At 37.8% G+C, this 19,697-nt stretch overlaps 1 protein-coding gene across 13 annotated transcripts in view; it reads right to left on the bottom strand.

Moving 5' to 3' along the window:
* The window catches only part of CADPS (calcium dependent secretion activator), a 466,363-nt gene that overhangs the window by 96,600 nt on the left and 350,066 nt on the right, over nucleotides 1-19,697 (bottom strand). For 7 of the 13 annotated variants that reach the window (XM_042450102.1, XM_042450101.1, XM_042450096.1 and 4 more), the window contains 2 exons: nucleotides 12,066-12,222; nucleotides 5,022-5,163 (listed from right to left, as the gene is read on the bottom strand). In XM_042450102.1, coding sequence (XP_042306036.1) covers nucleotides 5,022-5,163; nucleotides 12,066-12,222 — 299 coding nt within the window. Of the gene's footprint in view, nucleotides 1-5,021; nucleotides 5,164-12,065; nucleotides 12,223-17,639; nucleotides 17,649-19,697 lie in introns of all 13 variants that reach the window. The other 6 variants (XM_042450095.1, XM_042450090.1, XM_042450094.1 and 3 more) reach the window with 1 other exon arrangement.

Here is a 19,697-nt window from a genome sequence, read left to right on the forward strand (position 1 = left end):
CCGCTTTTTGCCAGGCAATCAAAGTGGCGTACAACAGGTTAAAATACATCTCTATATACATAATACCCCCTTAAAACAAGATTAAACAATGTAAGATTAAAAACTACATATTAAAACCGACTAAGCTAAATAAAAATCATCATGGGCAGAGTTCACTGGATGGGAGGTCTTATTTATTTGTGGCCGAGCATTTTATTCCGGGAAGGCTTGCCGGAAGAGATCCGTCTTGATGGCCTTTTTAAAGCTCTCTGGATTGGTAATTTGACGGATCTCGTCCGGCAAGCCATTCCATAAATTGGGAGCAGTTGCAGAGAATGTCCTCTGGGAGGTCGCCGTCAACCTGGTCTTTAAGAGCTGTAATAAATTCCTCCCAGAGGACCTGACAGGGAGCCCTACCAGGCGGATTGTATGGAAGCAGATTACTCTGGAGGTAGAGATAAAAAGATCGAATGGAGGGCTTCAGTGTTTTAATTAGTGGAGTTCATGCCTCCCAGATGAAGGTACTCTTTTTAGGGTTAAGAATGAAATGCAGAATTCAGCTATAGACTGCATCCATAGAACAGACAAATTCATAATGATATGCTGGTTTGCCATTTGGTTTGTGATCTCATATATTAATTGTTCAGTACAAAAATCTAGAAATTAGCACAAACTTTGCAGAACTTTATCAACTTCATTAAAAGATTTCTGAAGATGAAGAGCAAGGGGATTGTTAGGGTCCGTGTTCAAGTGGCTATAATTTTTAAACAGCAAACCTTATGATTACTTCTTTGCCATGCTGAGCAGTTTGGAAAGAGCTCTTCCTTAGGCTAGATAGAAAGGGAAGGAAAAAAGGGCATTGGGAAGATTTTGGTTTCCCAAATCTAACAATATACTGAGGCTATAATCCTAAACAACTCAGAATAAGCCCCTGGAACTTAAAGGGACTTAGTTCTGAATAGACATGCATAGGATTGTAGAGAAAGCATCAATAGATGGAATGGAGAAAGAGTTATAGACATAAATAGATTAGCTTCTCAGGTGTTAAGATAGCAGGATGGTCCATCAAGAGCTCTAGAGGACAGAGAAAAATCCTCCATCAGTGACACTTGGATATGAGACAGAGGATGTTCCCAAGTCACCTAGTTAAAGTGTTCTTCACTATGGTGGGTTGTACTGTGTATCTACCTAAGTTATAGTAATAACATCTCTATTTGCACAAGTCTATTTAAACCAGCGTGTGAAATTTTATGCATTTCCCCCCTCCTTTGCTCTTCTTTTTGGTGATACATCACTGGCTCTCTGTTAAATGAAATCCTTCTCCTTTGTACTTAAAGCATTTTTAATGTGATTTTTTTTTTAAAAAAATAGCAGCTGGCACTCACTGTGCTAGTTATGGATGCATAACAGTTACGTATCTGTAACTGCTCTGTATTCACAATCCCTACATAGTCATGATTCTATTGACACTATTGCCACATTTGTAACTGCCCTCCCAAAATCACTTTACCAGACAGTAGATCAAAAACAAATTTATTGAGAGAAGGAGGTCTGTTCAGCTGGCAGTTTGGTCATGGGTGGATGATGAACATTTTCACACCGGTGCTTACCATGGGTTAAGCGCTGGTAAAATATTCCTGAAGCGTGAGGGTGTGAAAGCCGGTCGTGCTCTACCATCCTTGAATCATTCGCGGAGCAGCCATTTCCTATTAATGCAAAGTTCCCGTTAATCGGAAATAGCTGCTCCGTGAATGATTCAAGGATGGTAGAGGCAAGGGGATACTTAACTGACATTTCAAAAGCATGACCGGCTTTCTCACCCTCATGCTTCAGGAATGTTTCACCGGTGCATAACCCATGGTAAGCGCCGGTGTGAAAATCTTCAATGTTTCCACCTTCCTTCTGCCAGCAAGTGAGACTGCGAAAACCAAAACCAGGGCCTGTGTTGCAAGATCTCATCACAGGCTCAGGCTGCTGCCACAAGCAGAAGGAAAGTAACTTTATACCAATGTAGTTTGACACTTGGCTCAATGCTATGGAATTCTGGGATTAGTAGTTTGGTGGGGCACCAGAGCTCTCTGACAGGGAAAGCTAAGTCTCTCACAAAACTGCAAATCCCACAATTTCATCTCATTGACTAGTGCCAAATTGCTTTATTTCTGCAGTGTGACAGCAGCCTTGCTTGCTGATTGGAGTTCAGAATACTTAACGAAGTAGCCAATATAATCCAATAAGTATACTAATTTATTTCTAACTATACTAATTTATTTCTACAGCAATAAGGAATCTCAAACTTTTTGCTAAAAAAGAAAGGAAGCCAAAAAAAAAAATAAAAAAAAAAGAAAGAAAGGAAGAGAAAGAACTAACAGCATCAGTATGAATTTATTCTGAAGTGAATGGTTATTGGAAATGTTTCAGGAACTAGCATCAGAATCATTTATTTTTCTTAACTTATTCCCCAAGAAGGGCACATGCTGTGACATTCCTATTGAACTAATGATCCAGGTTCAAGATGACCTGGATTCTGCTGACTGCATTGTTAAGTGGATAGATACTTGCATGGCTGAAGCATACTATGGAGCTTGAGCAAGCCAGACAAAGGCAATGCTGGCATGATCCCTCACCTCATGTGACTGCTTACATTAAATCAGTTGAAGAACAGATTTAACTTGCATATTCAGTATTTTGGAAAACTGTGTTAGGGCTGCTGTCTTGCTTTGATTCATTTTTCCCTGTATAGTTTTGCCCACACTTACCAGCTGTGTAACCTTTCAAAGAGAAAGTTAACTCAACTCGGTGAGTTTTGCAGCTTGAAAAATGAGCTCAGGAATTAGAATAATAAAAAAGATATATTTTTAGCTTTTTTTAAAAAAACCCTTTGGAATTTGCAATATTTTTCATGTATGGCTTGTGTTAATTCTAATGTACTGTATGACATTGATACACACACACTCTCTCACACACTGTTCTTGTATACAGCCATCTGGTTAGGTTAAATGTAGGATCATACAGCTCTGGCTTGATCTGTTATCAAGCTTCCATCGCATATTTCAAAGAGGTGTGCTGTGATTGGACTTCTTGGCTGGTACTAATGTTATTTCATTAGCACAGTTTGACCTAAAGATTTGAAGGTATAGCAGAAGGCTGAGGGATGTATCTTCTTTCCCTGTTCAACCATAGTTGAAAACCCTTCTGCAGCCCCCTCAAAAAGAAAGCCACAACACGTTTGCCAATATTGTTTTACACCTACTGAAGTTATGGTAAGCTATGTAAATAACCTTTGCAGAAACTTCTCAAATACTTAATGGCAAGGAAACACACACACACACACACCGCTTCATACCACTGTAAGCAGTCTCTAAGTGGTTTACAACTGTAAGCTAATTGCCCCAATCAAGCTGGGTACTCATTTCAGCGACCTTGGAAGGATGCAATCCTGAGTCAAGCTTCAGCAATGTCTGGTACTGAACTTGTAACCTTGAGGTTTGTGAGTGAGTGGCTGCAGTACAGGCATTTAACTACTGTGCCACCAGGGCTCCTGAAATAATGCAGTTTGATACCACTTTAACTGCTACAGCATCATATAAAATCCTAGATTTTGTAGTTTTGGGAGGTACCAGCACGCTTTGAGAGAGAAGGCTGAAGACACTGTAAAACTACAACCCTCAAGAATCTTCATAGGATGGAGCTACAGCACATAAAGTGGTGTCAAACTGCATTATTTCTACAGTGCAGATGCACTTTTAGCAGCACAAAGCCCTCTCCTGTGGTTTTTCCCCAGCACCATGGATAGTAGGGATCAAAAGACAGGTGACAGAATGCTCCTGAGCAAATATTCTGGAGAGGTATTATTCCTTCACGATCATCTGACAAATAGATGACCACTTGCCATATAGCTTCCTGAAACATAATTGAGTGTTCTCTCTCAAAAAGTACGAGGAGCACAATAGTGAAAAACTGTTCACTTGATTAGACCTTTATGAGGCACAACAATATTACTCCTGCTACTACTACAACTAATTATAATGGCATTCGCAATCCATGTTAGGGATAAGATATTACTAGATATGGAAAATGTACAAATTTTTTGTTTTCCTTTGAATGACAGAAGCTAATATTAAGACTATATGTGAAAAACACTGTAAATTAGAACCATAAGCCTGGTATGCAAAGATAGTTCAAACTAGGCTGGATGATCTTAGGGCCAGTTCATGTATTACGGGCATGGAAATTGCTTCTTGGTGCGTTTATTGTACACTACCACAATAATGCTATTTCTCGCAGGCTGAGGCCCATAATCAGGTTATAAGGAATCATGTCACTTGCCCAGTCTTTGAGCTCAAACTGATACTCTGAGGGGAGTTCTTTTATTTGACCATTTCTATCATCCTTCCAAGTGGTTACAGACTATTGTACCACATGAAGTGCCTGCATGTGGCAAAATGTTTGGTTTGTATGGCTCCCGATCTGTGTAGAATGATGTGGAGGTAACCAACATCACTAGTGAACACTAGGCTTTAGCTGTTCCTGCCCCTGATTTAAAATCATTGGTTGATAGACTGTATCCCAGTAGCTGGTGGTGAGGGAACATATATAAGATGTGCTGATGGTGCAATTATACTGTAGAAATAATGCAGTTTGATACCACTTTAACAGCTACAGCTCCATCCTACAGTATCTTGGGATTTTTAGGTTTCTGAGGCACCAGAACTATTTGATAGGCAGCTCAACTGTTTCAAAGAGGGATATTGGTGCAGTATTATAACTTAACTAAATAGAACTAAAAAGAGCTAAAAGAGTCTGGAGAAATATAATTAATCAAAGACAAAATTAATCATGTATAATAAACTATAATGTATCTTATTCATAAAACTATAAATTTAAATATACTACAGAGTACCTTCTTCATTCTTTAAAAAGGCATTGTTTTTAGCATGAAAAGAGAAAAAAAATCACAGAGCATCTAATATTTTACTAATTCATGTGTGCACGAGTCCTCTTGTACCCGAATACTCCAATTTTATCAAAGGAGGTTTCCTTACTTTACTGGCTCCCATGACTCCCGCTCAAAGCCCCTGTGAATTGATTGTGCAATTGAGGACTCCATGAGATCGACATATCTAACAACAAGTGGAGCAAACAGGTCTTGAAGATGTTTGTGGTATTTTCCATTGCACAAATTATCTAGAATAAATAAATAATAAACAATATATAAGAAATCTTGCACAGCAATCTCTAAACAATTACAATTATTGCACATACATATCTGAGGAAATAGACCAAATTTACAAAAGCTTAAGCTACAACTTCTTTTGCACAGTTAGTCTCAAAGGTGCAACAAGATCCCTTTGCATACCGATATTCTAGACAAACATGGCTATGTCTCTGAATTCTACCTACATATTTTTGAGAGCAACTTATTAGCAGCTTAAAAAGTTAATAATAATCAAGAATCAATTTCTTAATTAAAACAAGCAAATCAAGTCGCACTCATGCTTTGGTATACATAATAATAAATTTAAGAAGTTGTAAAATATGTTTGAGAAGTTGTAAAATAAAATAAAACATTTATATGGCTATTACATTAGTGAAAGTATGGGGAAGCATCCCTGAGGGCTAGAGGCAACACAGGCCACTCACCAGATCTTAAGAGAGCTTCGTAAATACCAACCCCACAGTTTTTTTTAAAAAAATTGTTACTTAGAACATTCTTGTGACCTGATACTCAGGCAATTTTTCTATGTCTCTTTGCTCCCTGAAACCCAAGAAAGGTCTTTTTTCAACAGAATTACAGATTTGAAAACAAAACAAACCAAACCCAAACACCTTAGGCCTGAAACAGCCTCTCCACAAAAAATGGTCCCTACCCCCTAGAGGTCCCTATACCACCCCCTACAACTAGAAGAAGGGACACTGTTGCAAGTCCTTGTTGCATCCCTGCTTGCTGGTGGGAGAGGAGTGGAAATGGCATTAAGGATTAAAAAAGATTGACAAGGGCTCTTTAGAGCAAACTCCTGCCATGTTACCACGGTCCTAAGTATGGGTCTACCAAATGTCTGAGAAGACAACAACAAAGTGAAATCCCTTGCAACAGAAATACTATTTTAGGACTCATTTGGATGGTATTTTGGAATCTACACAGACCTCTCCAGAATGTGGTGTTGGAGGGGGTGGAGAATGAAGGAAGACATGGTAGGCAATTTAGTCAACAAACATCCAGATTTCATAATGCTATACTTGGCCAGATATAGATCTCTTCTGTATCTTTGCTCACTGTTGATTCTGGAGACCTGTATGGGCATGTCTTCTTTTCTAAGAGTACAATATTCCAAAGATCTTACTGTTTTAGCATAAAGGCCCTGTGCTCTTCCTCCCATTCCGGAAAGAGACAGAGGAATGCTCTTTAAACAGAACAAGAAAATCATGCATCTTTTCCAAAAGGCTTTTTAAAAAACTGCAATGTATCCTGGAATAATAATCATAATCATAATTAAAAAACCACCTAGCCTCTTGATGTATTGAGAATTACCTGTGGGTGAAAAAAGAGAATGTCCTGTGGTTGTTTAAACTCCCATCCCTAATAGCTATACCAACAGAATACCTCACTCCTTGTTTATGAGGGGATGATCTCCATTTAATCCTATTGTACATCAGAACCCTCAAAGTAACTAACATGCCTGTTTAAATGTAAGATCCATTAAGTTCAGTGGAAATTACTGTCAAGTAAGTAGGTTTGAGACCGCAGTCCCCAAATACCACATTTGGAAGCACAAGTCTAAAGGTCATTCTTTATGCATTTCCAGAGGTGGCAGCTTTACTACTGCATATACTTTGAAGCAATTCATAATTGCTTAGCTCAGTACAGAGTCTAGGCCAGAGAAGGCCAGAGGCTCTAATTTCAGTCAAGCAATGGGTGCTGAGTCAATTGTAGATAGAAGTCAGCACACTGGACAGCTCCTTTAAAATTTAGCCTGAAATTCAGGATGGTTGGCAATGAATCCACCTGGAAATCACCTGGATGAAGGCCTTAATACATACAAGCAGTCTCCTCTTGAACTTCTTTAATCTGCTCTCAGTTGGAAAAACATGCCTATCCAGTGGACGTGTTTTAAAAGTGGCACAATTATCCAAGATGCATGATTTTCAAAAGTCATGGTGAGCACCAATCATTACATTAAACCATTTTGGTGACTATGGTGTGAAACCTGCAGATTGCATGGGTCTTTTGTGCAGTGCACTCTCTCCTTCCAGCTTCCCCTAGGCCGCTCTCAAAATATCCAAGCAGAAAAAAGTGTTATTTTCACTACTGGAAGCCATTTTGGAAAGTAACATTGCCCTAATACAAGGTCTCCCTACATCTTGTTTTGTCTGTACCCTTGAGAGGTATTACAAACTGAAAGTAAATTTTCACCCACTTCTGAGTTTTTTAAATAGTTTCCACAGCATTTCTGAGACACCCCACCCCTTCTTTAAGGAAAAGAATTTATTCCTGTTTGCTTTGCTGCTGTTAGTTGCTATCAAGTTGGCTTTTGACTTATGGTAACCCCATGAATGAGAGACCTTCAAAATAGCCTTATATTGCAGGTTGGGCTAATCTGGTTGCTACCTTCGAGGCCTTGAAATATAACATATAGAATATGGAGCATAGTTTGTACAACAGAACATGTAGAGTACAGATGATGCCTCCTATCCTCGAGACTGGTAGCTGCAATTTAACTTATCTGTAAAGAATAGCGGGTCTCTTGTGGTGCCTAGTTCTTCCTCTGCATTTGAAATGTTCTGCCTAGACATTCTTAGGACCTCCAACACAATTCTATGGCCAATTTCCACCTAAGCATACCACAGAATTGTGCTGGAGGGCCCAGGAATGCCTAGACAAATCTTTTCTTTAGGCAATCCTAGGTCCTCCAGCATGACTCTATGGTATGCTTGGGGTTCAAGACATTCATTTCAATAGAATTCACTATTGTCTGCAATTTTCACCACCCATGGTAAATCTGAGAGCATTTTCCTCATGGATATGGAGGACTACCTGTACATATACTGCAGAAAGTTATTTAAATGTGTATGTGTTTGTTTGTGGGAACAAAGCAACAGCCTAGTTCCAAGCAGAATGCCTATTATATTGTAAACAAAATAAGAAAATGTTCAGAAGATTTGATTGACATTAACCTCCCAATGGTTGATGCAATCTGATGGAAGGCAGCCAAAAGCCAATGTCTAGCAGTACCTGTGTTTGCTTATATTTTCTACAACCAATTGATTGGAAAAGAGGATTGTTGACATAAATAGTGCACTGTCAGAGCCTTTGTTTTGATTGGATCATACTGGACAGCTGATAGACTGGGCAAAAGCTAGGGAAAGATTAAAAGAAGCCAAGAAGAGAGAGAAATCAGACTGCTTTTGCAGTCTGCAACATATGAAGAGAAGACTGCAACATAACCTCCAAGCCATGCTGTTCTTGATAAACTGATAAACTGACCAAACATGCTGCTAAGAGAAACAACTTGCCTATGCTAAAACAGATATATTTTAGAGTCTGACTTTAATAATAAATGCCTGACATGTAAGTTTATAGACAGATAATGAATGTTGTTAGACTTAACAATGTCCAAAGATGTTAATACATTGGATGCTTGTTTAGAGATGTATAGTCACTCAACAGAAGAGATAGTATTTCTTAATGAATAAAAGGATGAGTTACATTGTTTAAGACAGTAATGTTCCTCTATGTGTTAACTATTAAGAAGCCTGCTAAAGAGTCAGAAAGATAAAGGTTCAGCCCTTATGAAGTTTACGTGCCATATAATGCAATGTAATTAATGGCACTATGTGTCCATGGTGGTGGAATTGTGTGCTCCTTTGAAGCAAAAGGCTATGCTGATGGTAGAAGTGCTGCTCGTAGGCTCCCCCATGTCAGACAGGCTTTTGCTGAAGAGCCAAACTAAATGTACCAAATAGCTACATGAAGTGAAACAAATAAACAAGAGATAGTGCTAGAAGGTGAGACTTCCAGGTCAAAAGATACTCATTGAATACATACTGGGCACAGCAGACGACAATCGCAAGAAGCTCTGTGGCACTTGTGAGAAATAAAGCACAAGAAACAGACTACATTCTGACAGAGCCGCTGAAAGGTACAAAGACAGAATTTATTCTAGTTCTACGTAAAACCTATGAATAAATAGGGAAAATAAAAGGATGGCCCACAGAATGGAAACATTCAATATACATTGTAATCCCCAAAAAAGGGTATACTAGAGATTGCAGTAACCACTGGACCACTGCATTAATCTTTCATGCAAACAAAGTGATGCTCAAAATTCTACCAATAAGACTTTTACCATATATGGAGCATGGAATGCCAGATGTCCAAGTTGTATTCAGGAAAGTAAGAGACACTAGGGATCATACTGCAAACATACATTGGATAATGGAGCATACCAAAGAATTTCAGAAGAAAATCAATCTGTACTTTATAGATAATAGCAAAGCCTTTGATTGTGTAGATCATAAAAAAACCATTAGATGGTGCTTAAATATATGGGTGTGCCACAACGTTTGATTGCATAACCTGTACTCAGGACAAGAGGCTACCATCAGGACAGAACACAGAGAAACTGAATTGTTTACAACTGGCAAGGGAGTCATGCAAGGCTGCATTTCACCACACAATCGGTTTAATTTGTATGCTGAATATATCATATTCAAAGCAGAATTAGATTTGGAGGAAGGATGTATGAAAATTGGAGTAAGGAACATCAATATTTTAAGACAGGCAGATGACAGCTTACCATTAGCAGAAAATAGCAAAGATATGGAAAAGTTACTGAAGAAAGTCAAGAAAAAAAGTGCAAAGACAGGCTTACAGCTGTACATTAAGAAAACAAAAGTTATGATTTACATAACTTTAAAACAGGTGATGAAGAAACTCAAGTAGTTAAAGATTTTCCATACACTGCCTCAATAATTAATCACAATTGAGAGTGAAATCAAGAAATCAGAAGATTTATATGAAGCTATGAAGGAACTAGGAGCTATGAAGGAACTAGGCAAGATCCTAAAGTGTAAAGATACACAATTGAATAAAAAAGTTAGGATTGTCCATGCCATCATATTCCCCATTTCTATGTTTGGTTGTGAAAGCTGGACAGTGAAGAAAGCTGATGAGAAGAAAATCAACTTATTTGAAATGTGATGATGAAGAAGTGTTCTGTAGATACTGTGGATTGCTCAACAGACAAATAAATGGGTCCAAGAGCAAAACAAGCTTGAATCCTTTCTAGAAGCTAAGATGACTAAACTTAGACTGTCATAGTTTGGATATATCATGAGAAGATATAACTCACTAGTGTGACTTCTGGGTGAGAACTAATGGCAAGTTGATGCCCCTGTGCAAGTTCCTCAACAGGCAAAGCTTGACAAAATTAGTCACCTAAAAGGCATGTTCCAACCAGTGAATCTTTCCAGAAAAGAAGAGAATAAGATTAATCACATGTGTTCCAAAACAGTGTCCCTTGTAGGGAGACCGCAGAATTCATAGTGGTCTGAAGTGAACTGAGCAGGCTTGGGATTAACACCAGGCTCTGTTGCCTAAGCAAGCCCCTAAGCAACACTGGATCTGCAAAAACTGCCACTTTCTTAATCGGCCTTAACTACTTAATTTACAAGTGAAGAGTTTTTCTGACTGGTAGTGAAATGAAGTCCCAGTGAATTGTCATCTTTCTATATACATGATGTGAGAAAATAAAGGCTATTTGCAAGGGTTTAGCTTAAAAACAAAAAGTTTAACAGTAGCTGATGGATGGGATTTCTTTTAAAACAAAGGAGAATGTTAATTATTAGTGTTTTTCCAAGTTGTTTTGTGGCAACATACAGTCTATGTTCAATTATGTTAAGATATGAAGTGGAATTAAGAAGGACACATTAGGAGGGGAGAGACTAGGAGATGACCGTACACAGAAAAACTGGTGGGAGAGATGTGGGATCTAAAAGACCAAAACAGGTCTTATAGCATTTACCCATGCCTGGGCTGTAGGCAGCCCATATTCACCCAGGGAACCAGTCTACAATCTGGACTTCTTTCATTCTTAAAAAAGCGGTGGGAGACGTCCAAGTTATAGATGGGCTTCCTGGGTAGATACAGGCTGCCTACAGCCCTGGCACAGGTAAATGCAATAAGACTTGTTTTTGTCTTTTAGATCCGCGTCTCTCCCACTGGTTTTTATGTGTGCGATAATCTCCTAAATGTGTTATCGTTGGGGTGGATTTCTGTGATGAAAAAGAATGTTTTGCCCAGAATGATGGATCTAACTCAGACAACATCTGTTTTGATAACTGATGTATTACTTAAGCAAGGGCAAGGAGATGTATTCCAAGTTTGTTAGTCAGGGGAAGAAGCCAAGAGTTAAATATGAAGTGAAGAACAAGTTAAAGAGCACAAGTTAAAATGAGTTAAGCATTTTGGCTATAACAGACAGATGGATTAATAGGAAAATATATGGTCAAAGGGACTGAGATTTGTATTATGTCATGATTTTAAAGAGGGTTTTTAATAAAATGAATTTCTAGAAGGTGATGTATTGTTACAAGTTATTAGATAAATTGCTTACAATATATAAAGGATTGAAGATGTAAGATTTCAAAAATTAATTTTCAATTAAAACTGGAACTTTTCACTTTCGGAATGATAGATATACAGTTGGAAAGGAGCTATGGAAGATTAATTTAATACATGATTACAGCAGAAGATTGTTATTTGCAAAAGATGGAAGAATTCAACATTATACACACGGAGGAACGGCCATGGATAAAATTAATAAAAATGGACAAATTGATTAGCTAATAGTTGTTAATGACATTAAAAAAATGCATCAATTATTTCTGTTGCTTCCTTGACTATGAATATATTGTTATGTTTTTCTTCTACATTTATTGAGAAGATCAAAATAATCAGTGGATATCATTTTTAAATACAATAACTCTATGACGAAGAATTGGGAAATAGTAAAAAAAGGGTTAGCATTAGCCCAACAGTTTTGCTCTATCAAAGAAAGAACATTAAATGGCTAAAATACAATACATACAATCATTACGAAGGGAATCATTTAGGAGCTGAAAGAGTGGAAAGCTGTCCCAAGTATCTGGGGGCTGGACCTCTAGCGCAGAATCCATATCTACTGCAAACAATGAGAGGAAGGTTTCCGCATGCTCAACCATTAAGTCTGACCACCACGCAAAGGCCTTCAAAATGCCATAGAGAGAGGGAAGAATAAAAAAGAAGAAGGCGTTAGTGCTATTCTTAACCAAAATAACTCTTATCCCTGTTCAATAGGCCTTTTTTTAAATAATAAAAAAATAGCCCAATGAACATTCAACAGAAAACTAGCTTTATTGTAAAGAGAACAGGAGTAAAAAATGCTGAAGATAAGGTGCAAGAAGCATAATATATTAATTAAGCACTTTCTACTTGTAGGTGGCAACTTCTTAAGGATGAGATCAGATCTGTAGAATTCTACATATCTGTAATGCAACCAATAAGGTGCGTCTGTTCAGTTTACAATAACCCACTTAATTCTTTTTGGATCATGCTATGTACTAGAAGGGTAAACTAGTTCTTTGTCTAAAATATAGAACCCCTGGGAGTTTCTTCACTGTGTTTGTGGGTTTTCTGCTTTTCTTTCCCACAAAGTTCTTGTCAATTGATCTAGATTATTCTAGTGTGAAGGTAGGAAAGGCATTGGGATATAATGTCCTCTAAATACCCTACATTTACAATTCAGAGTCAAGCAGTAGATAAAAGAAAGCACCTACCTTAATATTACATGTTTAAATTTTAAAGTCATAGTTTGTCTCATTGGATTGGGAAAAAAACAATTAATTTTAGAATGATGTCATTAGAAAAACCATCCACAGTCAAGCCAGGATGTGAATATGGTAGGAAATAAGTCTAAAGTTGAAAACCAAGAAATATCAGTGAAGTAACTCATTGTCATGCGCATGGGTCCTCAAGAATTCACTGTACAGCTTCTCTGAAGTGCCATTCACATCATACATGACTCAGATGTGAATGTGCCTGGAACACATGCATGCGTGTTTAAAACCACTTCTGGCTTAGGAACATGCAGTATGAGTGGTGAGGTCAACAGGACCTTGTGCAGTAACTCTTATGCAATACAGAAACTACCCAGCAGCTCCCTGTTTTTACATGGTAAGAAATATCACTAGTATTTTTAAAGGGCAGAGACCAACTTACACTTGAGAGGTAGGTCAAGGGCTTAGTATATTTGATTTTACCTGCTACCGTATTAAAATCTATCCAGGAGGCCTGGCTCCATGCTTCCTCTTCTAGGGTAGTAACCCTGTTATCTGACAGAAACAATGCCTTTTTGTATTGACCCCAAAATTGTGTTAAATGCTCCTCTTAGACGTCTGTATGCTTCCTTGGTCTCCCTTGAGAGGCAGCTGACGATCTCACTCACCAGGCATTTCAGAGTTAGCTAGAGTGCTTTACTGTAGTTTTTTATGAAGTTTTAAATTGTTGTTTTTAAATCTTTCTTTCAGCTGGTAACCGTATATATATTGTTTTATATATAAGTTTTATATATATATAAAACTTCCCTGCTTCCTTCTGTGTGTGTGTATGTCCTTCAAGTTGCTGGTTGACTTATGCTGACCCCAATGAGTTTCACAAGATTTTCTTAGGCAAGGAATACTCAGAGGTGTTTTTGCCAATTTCTTCCTTTACAATATAGCCTATAGCACCTGATGGTGGCCTCCCATCCAAATACTAACCAGGACTGACCCTGCTTAGCTTCCAAGAGGTGACAGGGGGCTGTCACTTTAGCGTATTTAGGCCCTTCTCCTTCCCCCAGTAGAGACCAGAAAATAGTACAGCACAGCATGGCTTAGGGAACAACAAATGGGATAGTGTGGTGAGGAAGACAGAGAGAAGAGGAAAAGGAGCAGAAATCCTGCTAATATCAAAATGCCTCCTCTAGACTTTTGAGAATTCCTCTTTCTTATTCATCAGAAAGGTTCTATGATACTTTCTGTAATTTATTTGGAAGCTCTGGTACTCTCTTCTGTCAATGTGATGCTGCATGCTGCCCCATGTGAGCATTTTGGGGGCATTTAGTCAAGAAAGACTACAAATACAATGAGTATATAAAACAGAAAAGAACTGGTTTGTAATTAATTTTGTCAATTGTCAATGTATACTTTTGTCAGTGAGGGGAAAACATGGAAGATTCAGTAGAAGTGAAGAGATATTTAACTCCTAGCTTATGAACGTTTCTTGGATTCTTCCAATAATAATCCTGGTAAAAAACTACCTTACCATTATTCACTGAATAGCCTAGTTTAATAAATTTTCCTTTCACTCAGCAGTGGGAATCATGCAGTCCCCTGTAGCTTATATGACAGCAATACTGGTCGAAATGGTTCTAATATTGGTTCTAATTGGTTCTATTACCTGTAATCTAGTATAGCCTTAATATTTTCTGTAATGTCTTTTTTGTATATACCAACTAATTAAGGATATGCTTTTACTGAGAACCTTCTTTTATAAGACTTGCTCACACAAAAATTTCATAAGCTCACATTAATAATTGTCATTCTGGGGGATAAAAACAACGTTATAACACTACATAATGAATCAGTTTGGATAGGCAGGGATTGAGGACACCTCTCAATAATTCTATCTATAGATAATATATAAACGGAGTCTCAAGGAACAGCAAAATAATGTTTTCTCCAAAGGCCAACGTAATTATCCCAAAATTCTGCAAATAAAAGCCTGTCAGAAAAAGAGCTAAGGTTTTAGAAAGTGAAAGGAAAGGAGCACAACAATTGTCAGAAAACTATATTTTTCATTCTACGAGTAAAACTTGCACTTAATAAGTCTGCTCATTCATGCCCAAACTACTGTCCTGTGATAAAAGCACCTCATTTCTTTCTTCAAAATGAGAGCTGTAACATCTTGTTACTCTATAGTCCTTTTCAACAGAATAAATTTTACTTGCCATCTACTTACCTTCTGTGTTATAAGCATGTAAAGGAAGTGACCTATCTACAGCACCAAGCTATGATTTTTTAAAAATCATAATCATGGAAACATGTATATATGCATATCTTTAAGGAGGTAAAATACATATATACATATTAATACATACATATATACATAGGGAGAGAGAACTGAAGAATCAAAAGCCTGTCACTGCTAGGGCCTTGTAAAATCCCCTACTTTTGTTAAGGAAAAAAAAAGATATCAAGTTTGAGGGGAAAAAATAGGTTAATGGCATGAAAGCCCATCTACTATGCTGGAATCTAGACACTTATCTTATGTGGGCCTAAGGACATCATTTAGAATAGTTTACTTGGAACCTCCTACCCTCAGATTTCTACACATTACTTTGGAAACCCGCAAAGTTTCAAAAGTTGATTGCCATGTGTCATACATTTGTTTTGAAAAGGGTACAGGGTTTCTGTAGCTCAATGGCTGAGATTCAAAGCCCTTTGGTTTACGTGGAACTACTCTGTTCTTTGTGTGCTGGGCACAAAATGTAATGAACAGTGTCTTTACTGTTTTCTGAGATTGAGGGGGAGTTTGTTTTATTTGCTAAAATCAACTATGAATTAACTTAGGAGAAAAGATTTTTCCTGATAATGTTCTCCAACACCTTCCCTCTGATGATTGTTTCTTCTCAGTGCAGTTATAATTGCAGTAAGGAATGCAAAAAGATGTGCCCAGCAACAGGTGTGTACATTTCAGAAGCCTGTGCATTTTAGAAATTGCTTCAATGTGCTTATGTTATTGTAAACGTAAACAATATGCTGATGGTGAATAAGCAATGTACACTAAATAGATGGATGAGTCACTTCTGAAAAGAACTTCAGTGACCTGAAAGCTACAAACTAAAACAGAAAATAATTTAATGTCTATATTCATGCATTAAAGACATAAAACCAGGTAACATGGAATAAAAAGTCATGTTCAGCCAACATCTTTTACCTTAAATTATTTTATCCTACACTTAATGTGTACAAGGAGCCCTGGTGGCGCAGTGGTTAAATGCCTGTACTGCAGCCATTCACTCAAAACCACAAGGTTGCGAGTTCAAGACCAGCAAAAGGGCCCAAGCTCGACTCAGGCTTGCATCCTTCCGAGGTCGCTAAAATGAGTACCCAGACTGTTGGGGGCAAATTAGCTTACTTGCTGTTCACCGCTATGATCTTTGGAATAGCGGTATATAAATAAAACAAATTATTAATTATTATTACTAATTTTACTTATCATTCTCTAAAACGTTTAATGAATTTGGCTATGTTTCTTTAAAGAATGACCCAGACTGTTTCAAAGGTTATGTGGCTGTTATTTCCAATGGTCCCTTTCCACATGATTTTGGCAAATTAGGTACAGCAAAATCATGTGTTTTGCAGGATAGGAACCTTAGCAACATTTGTGTATTTGGTTAACATCTCTCTCAATGTGGTGAAATGCTTCAGTTATAGAACCTGTGCCATAATATAGCCTTAGCCATTTGCCTTCGAGTTTCTTTATGATCAAACAATAATAGAATTTCTCAGGTCAAGATCCCATACACTTTTAGCACAGTGTAAATATGCACCATCATAGTTATTCTGGGTCCTAGGACCTTATCAGACACAGGACAAAATGTTATCCAAATGTCATGAAATGGTTGCAGAAACAGGATATCCTGTTATTCAGAAAATGGCTTCCCCGCAAATGATTCCATGACAGGAATATAGCGGGAAGCCTCAGTTGCACTTTAGAAGTGCCACGGATGATCATATCCTGGCGCTTCTAGAACATTTCTGGAATATTTGGATGACGTTTCGCCCACGTGTGATAAGGTCCCTAGTTTTCACCCAACTATGCAATGGTTGACAAATAGTACTGTGTGCCCTAGTGAAATTATCGGTTAAACCGGGGACTGAATTTATACAGCCTCTGAAAAACTGCAACCATGTACACAGCCGCCACCCCTTAAAAATGACCTCAATCTTTATAAAGACTATATAAAGACTTTATAAAATTTTAATAATTCCTATTTATAGACAGTGTTAGTGAGATGGCAACTAACATTATGTTTCTTATTTACATGCCACCTTTCTGAATTGTACCACTAGCTTCACAACAGCATGAAAACAGATGTTGCTTCACTATCCAATCTGGATAATCTCTCTCCATATGTAAATATTGTATATACCAGAACAATACACACAATGAACAAAATCAGAGGAAGGCTATTGCTATCTTAGCTAGTCATTTGTCTCTCATATCTATTACCAGCAGGGTGAACTATAGATCAGGTGTATGCTGAGCAACAAGGGTAAAACAACAGGCTGAGGAAAGAGCCCAGGCAGGTAGGACAGGTATTAGGATGTAACTGCAGTGCTTGTAAAAATATATCCATTGCTACATGCATGGGCTGGAGATAATTTTTCCCACATTGGCCGTGTCATGTAGGGCTACAGTTCCACAAGCAGTTCAAACTGAAGTTGCTGTTACATTCTTTGGATCCAAAGTTACCAAGCAAGGATGACCCAGGGAAAATCCCATTAGGAAACATGGCACCGAGAGGACATGCACGAAATATGACAGGAGGTGACTTGTTTCATTCAGTTTAGTCACATACCTCTTTCCCCTGCCAGGATCATCCAAGATTGAATGAACAGTAGAAAAACAGGGAGGAAATTTAAATATGCAATCAGGCATTAGTTGGGATTTGAGGATTGTTGTGCACTAACAATAAATTAGTTTTACTTTGCTTTTATTTATTTTTAAAATGGTGAAATTATTTATGTTAAAATGTATTTAATGAAATATAGAAATGTCAATGAGAAGGAAAGCAGAAAATATTGGGCATTAATGTAAAAAGTTATAAACAGATGCTAGTTTTATCTGAATTTTAAGAGGATAATTTATAAAAGGTATCACAAATCACTTCAGTTCTCAAAGAACACTGGATATAGAACTAATTCCATATATCTGACAGGGCCATATATTGGGGAGGAAAATTTTCCCATGTAATGACAGATGTACACTGACTTTATAGGGGTCAGAATGTTATCTACAAATTAGTATATGTGTCTGAATCCTTATGGGACTTGAAGCTATATTTGTCAGAATTTCTCTCTCTGTGTCTACAGATATCCAAATGCAGCAGTGCCAACAGAGATATGATCCAGTGCAGAGCATGTGGGGTATAGCTGCAAAACCTGCCCCTTTTTGACTGGCAGCCCTTCTTGTTCTTACCAGTAGATCATATAACCAACATGGAGTTTCCCTACGTTCAGCAGATCCTAGCACCTCAAGAGGCCCATCAGTCTCTGCAACTGACTGATGGGATCTAGCCCATTTAGCAAGATTGGACTAAAGGGTCCAATTTACTTGCATATGCTGCATATTAGCTGCACTGTAGGAAGGTAAAGAAAAAAGAAAACACTAAAAGAAGTCTTGCAGTGGTTGCTGCTATACCGAGCAAGACACCACCTTGCATGCTTGTTCCAAGATTGGGAAACTGCCATCTGATCTGGTGATTTCTGCTTAAAAGGAAGCTCTGTTTTTACCCGGTTTTTGGGCTGCTATTAAATAACTTATATATTTTGTTCAAGTAACTAGAACTAAAGAAGCAATCTTCAGCATTATTTAGTTTCATCCATAAATTCATGCCTTCTCCTTCCAATACTGCTGAACACTAGTTATTTTGGTGTATGTCCATATGAGAACTTTCCCACAGATCAAGAAGGGGAGCAGAGATATTTGGTTGGTATAGGCTAATTTTGGGGTGATGCAAGTTGGTAAGGCAAATTCATTACCAAGTGGTACGAATCCTTCTTTATTCTCCACCCCCCATCCTCTTTACTATTTAAAAGCACTGCTGCAGCTCAGTAGCAGAAATATAGGGCTGTAGTCTCTGGAAACAGGACAGTAATTCCCCTTGGAAGATGCAACAAAATGGAATTGCATCATTCCTATAACACTGAATGGAGAAAAGGCCATTCCCCATCACACAACACAGCGACAATGATGTAATGTCACTGTGCAGTAGCATTCCAAGAGAATTTACATCCCAGTTTCCGAATGGTCATGGCATATGTTGGGGCTTCGTTGAGCCACAGTAGAATTTTTACACTGGAGAAGGGGAAAGGAAGGACTCCTTGGACTATCTCAAAATGAATTTATAAGCAGTGTTTTCCACAAAAAAATTCTGAAGAATTTCTTTCAATATTGTCAGATTTCCCATCCTGACATTTGTTGGAAAAGTTGGAAAGAAACATCTGTTAAAGGATGAAATCCCAGTCCCAATATACACAAGTAGTTTAGTTGTCAACTCAAGTTGATTAAGGTGTCCTATTGGCTGTTCAGTATGGCCTTTACAATCCTCCTCAGCATACCCTAAACCACCCACACCTTTAATTCAACACCTTTTACTTTCTTGTTATTCAGTTGTTATAAATATTTGGTCATTTTATTTCTACCACAAGACTCAGAAATAAGTTTACAGAGTAGTATTAATGAAAAGCTGATTTTAAAGGTGAAGATTACCCATATAGGTAAAAAAAACAACAGATATTAATCTAATCTGATTTTTGAAAGAGTTATTAAGCTGGAAAAGACAGGAATCTAATTTTGCAATTGTGCTTGTTTCCTTCAAATTCCATGTGGATTTGGGATTCTGACAAACTTCACA

Source organism: Sceloporus undulatus, chromosome 2 (assembly GCF_019175285.1).
Source record: "Sceloporus undulatus isolate JIND9_A2432 ecotype Alabama chromosome 2, SceUnd_v1.1, whole genome shotgun sequence".
Taxonomy (NCBI): Eukaryota; Metazoa; Chordata; class Lepidosauria; order Squamata; family Phrynosomatidae; genus Sceloporus; species Sceloporus undulatus.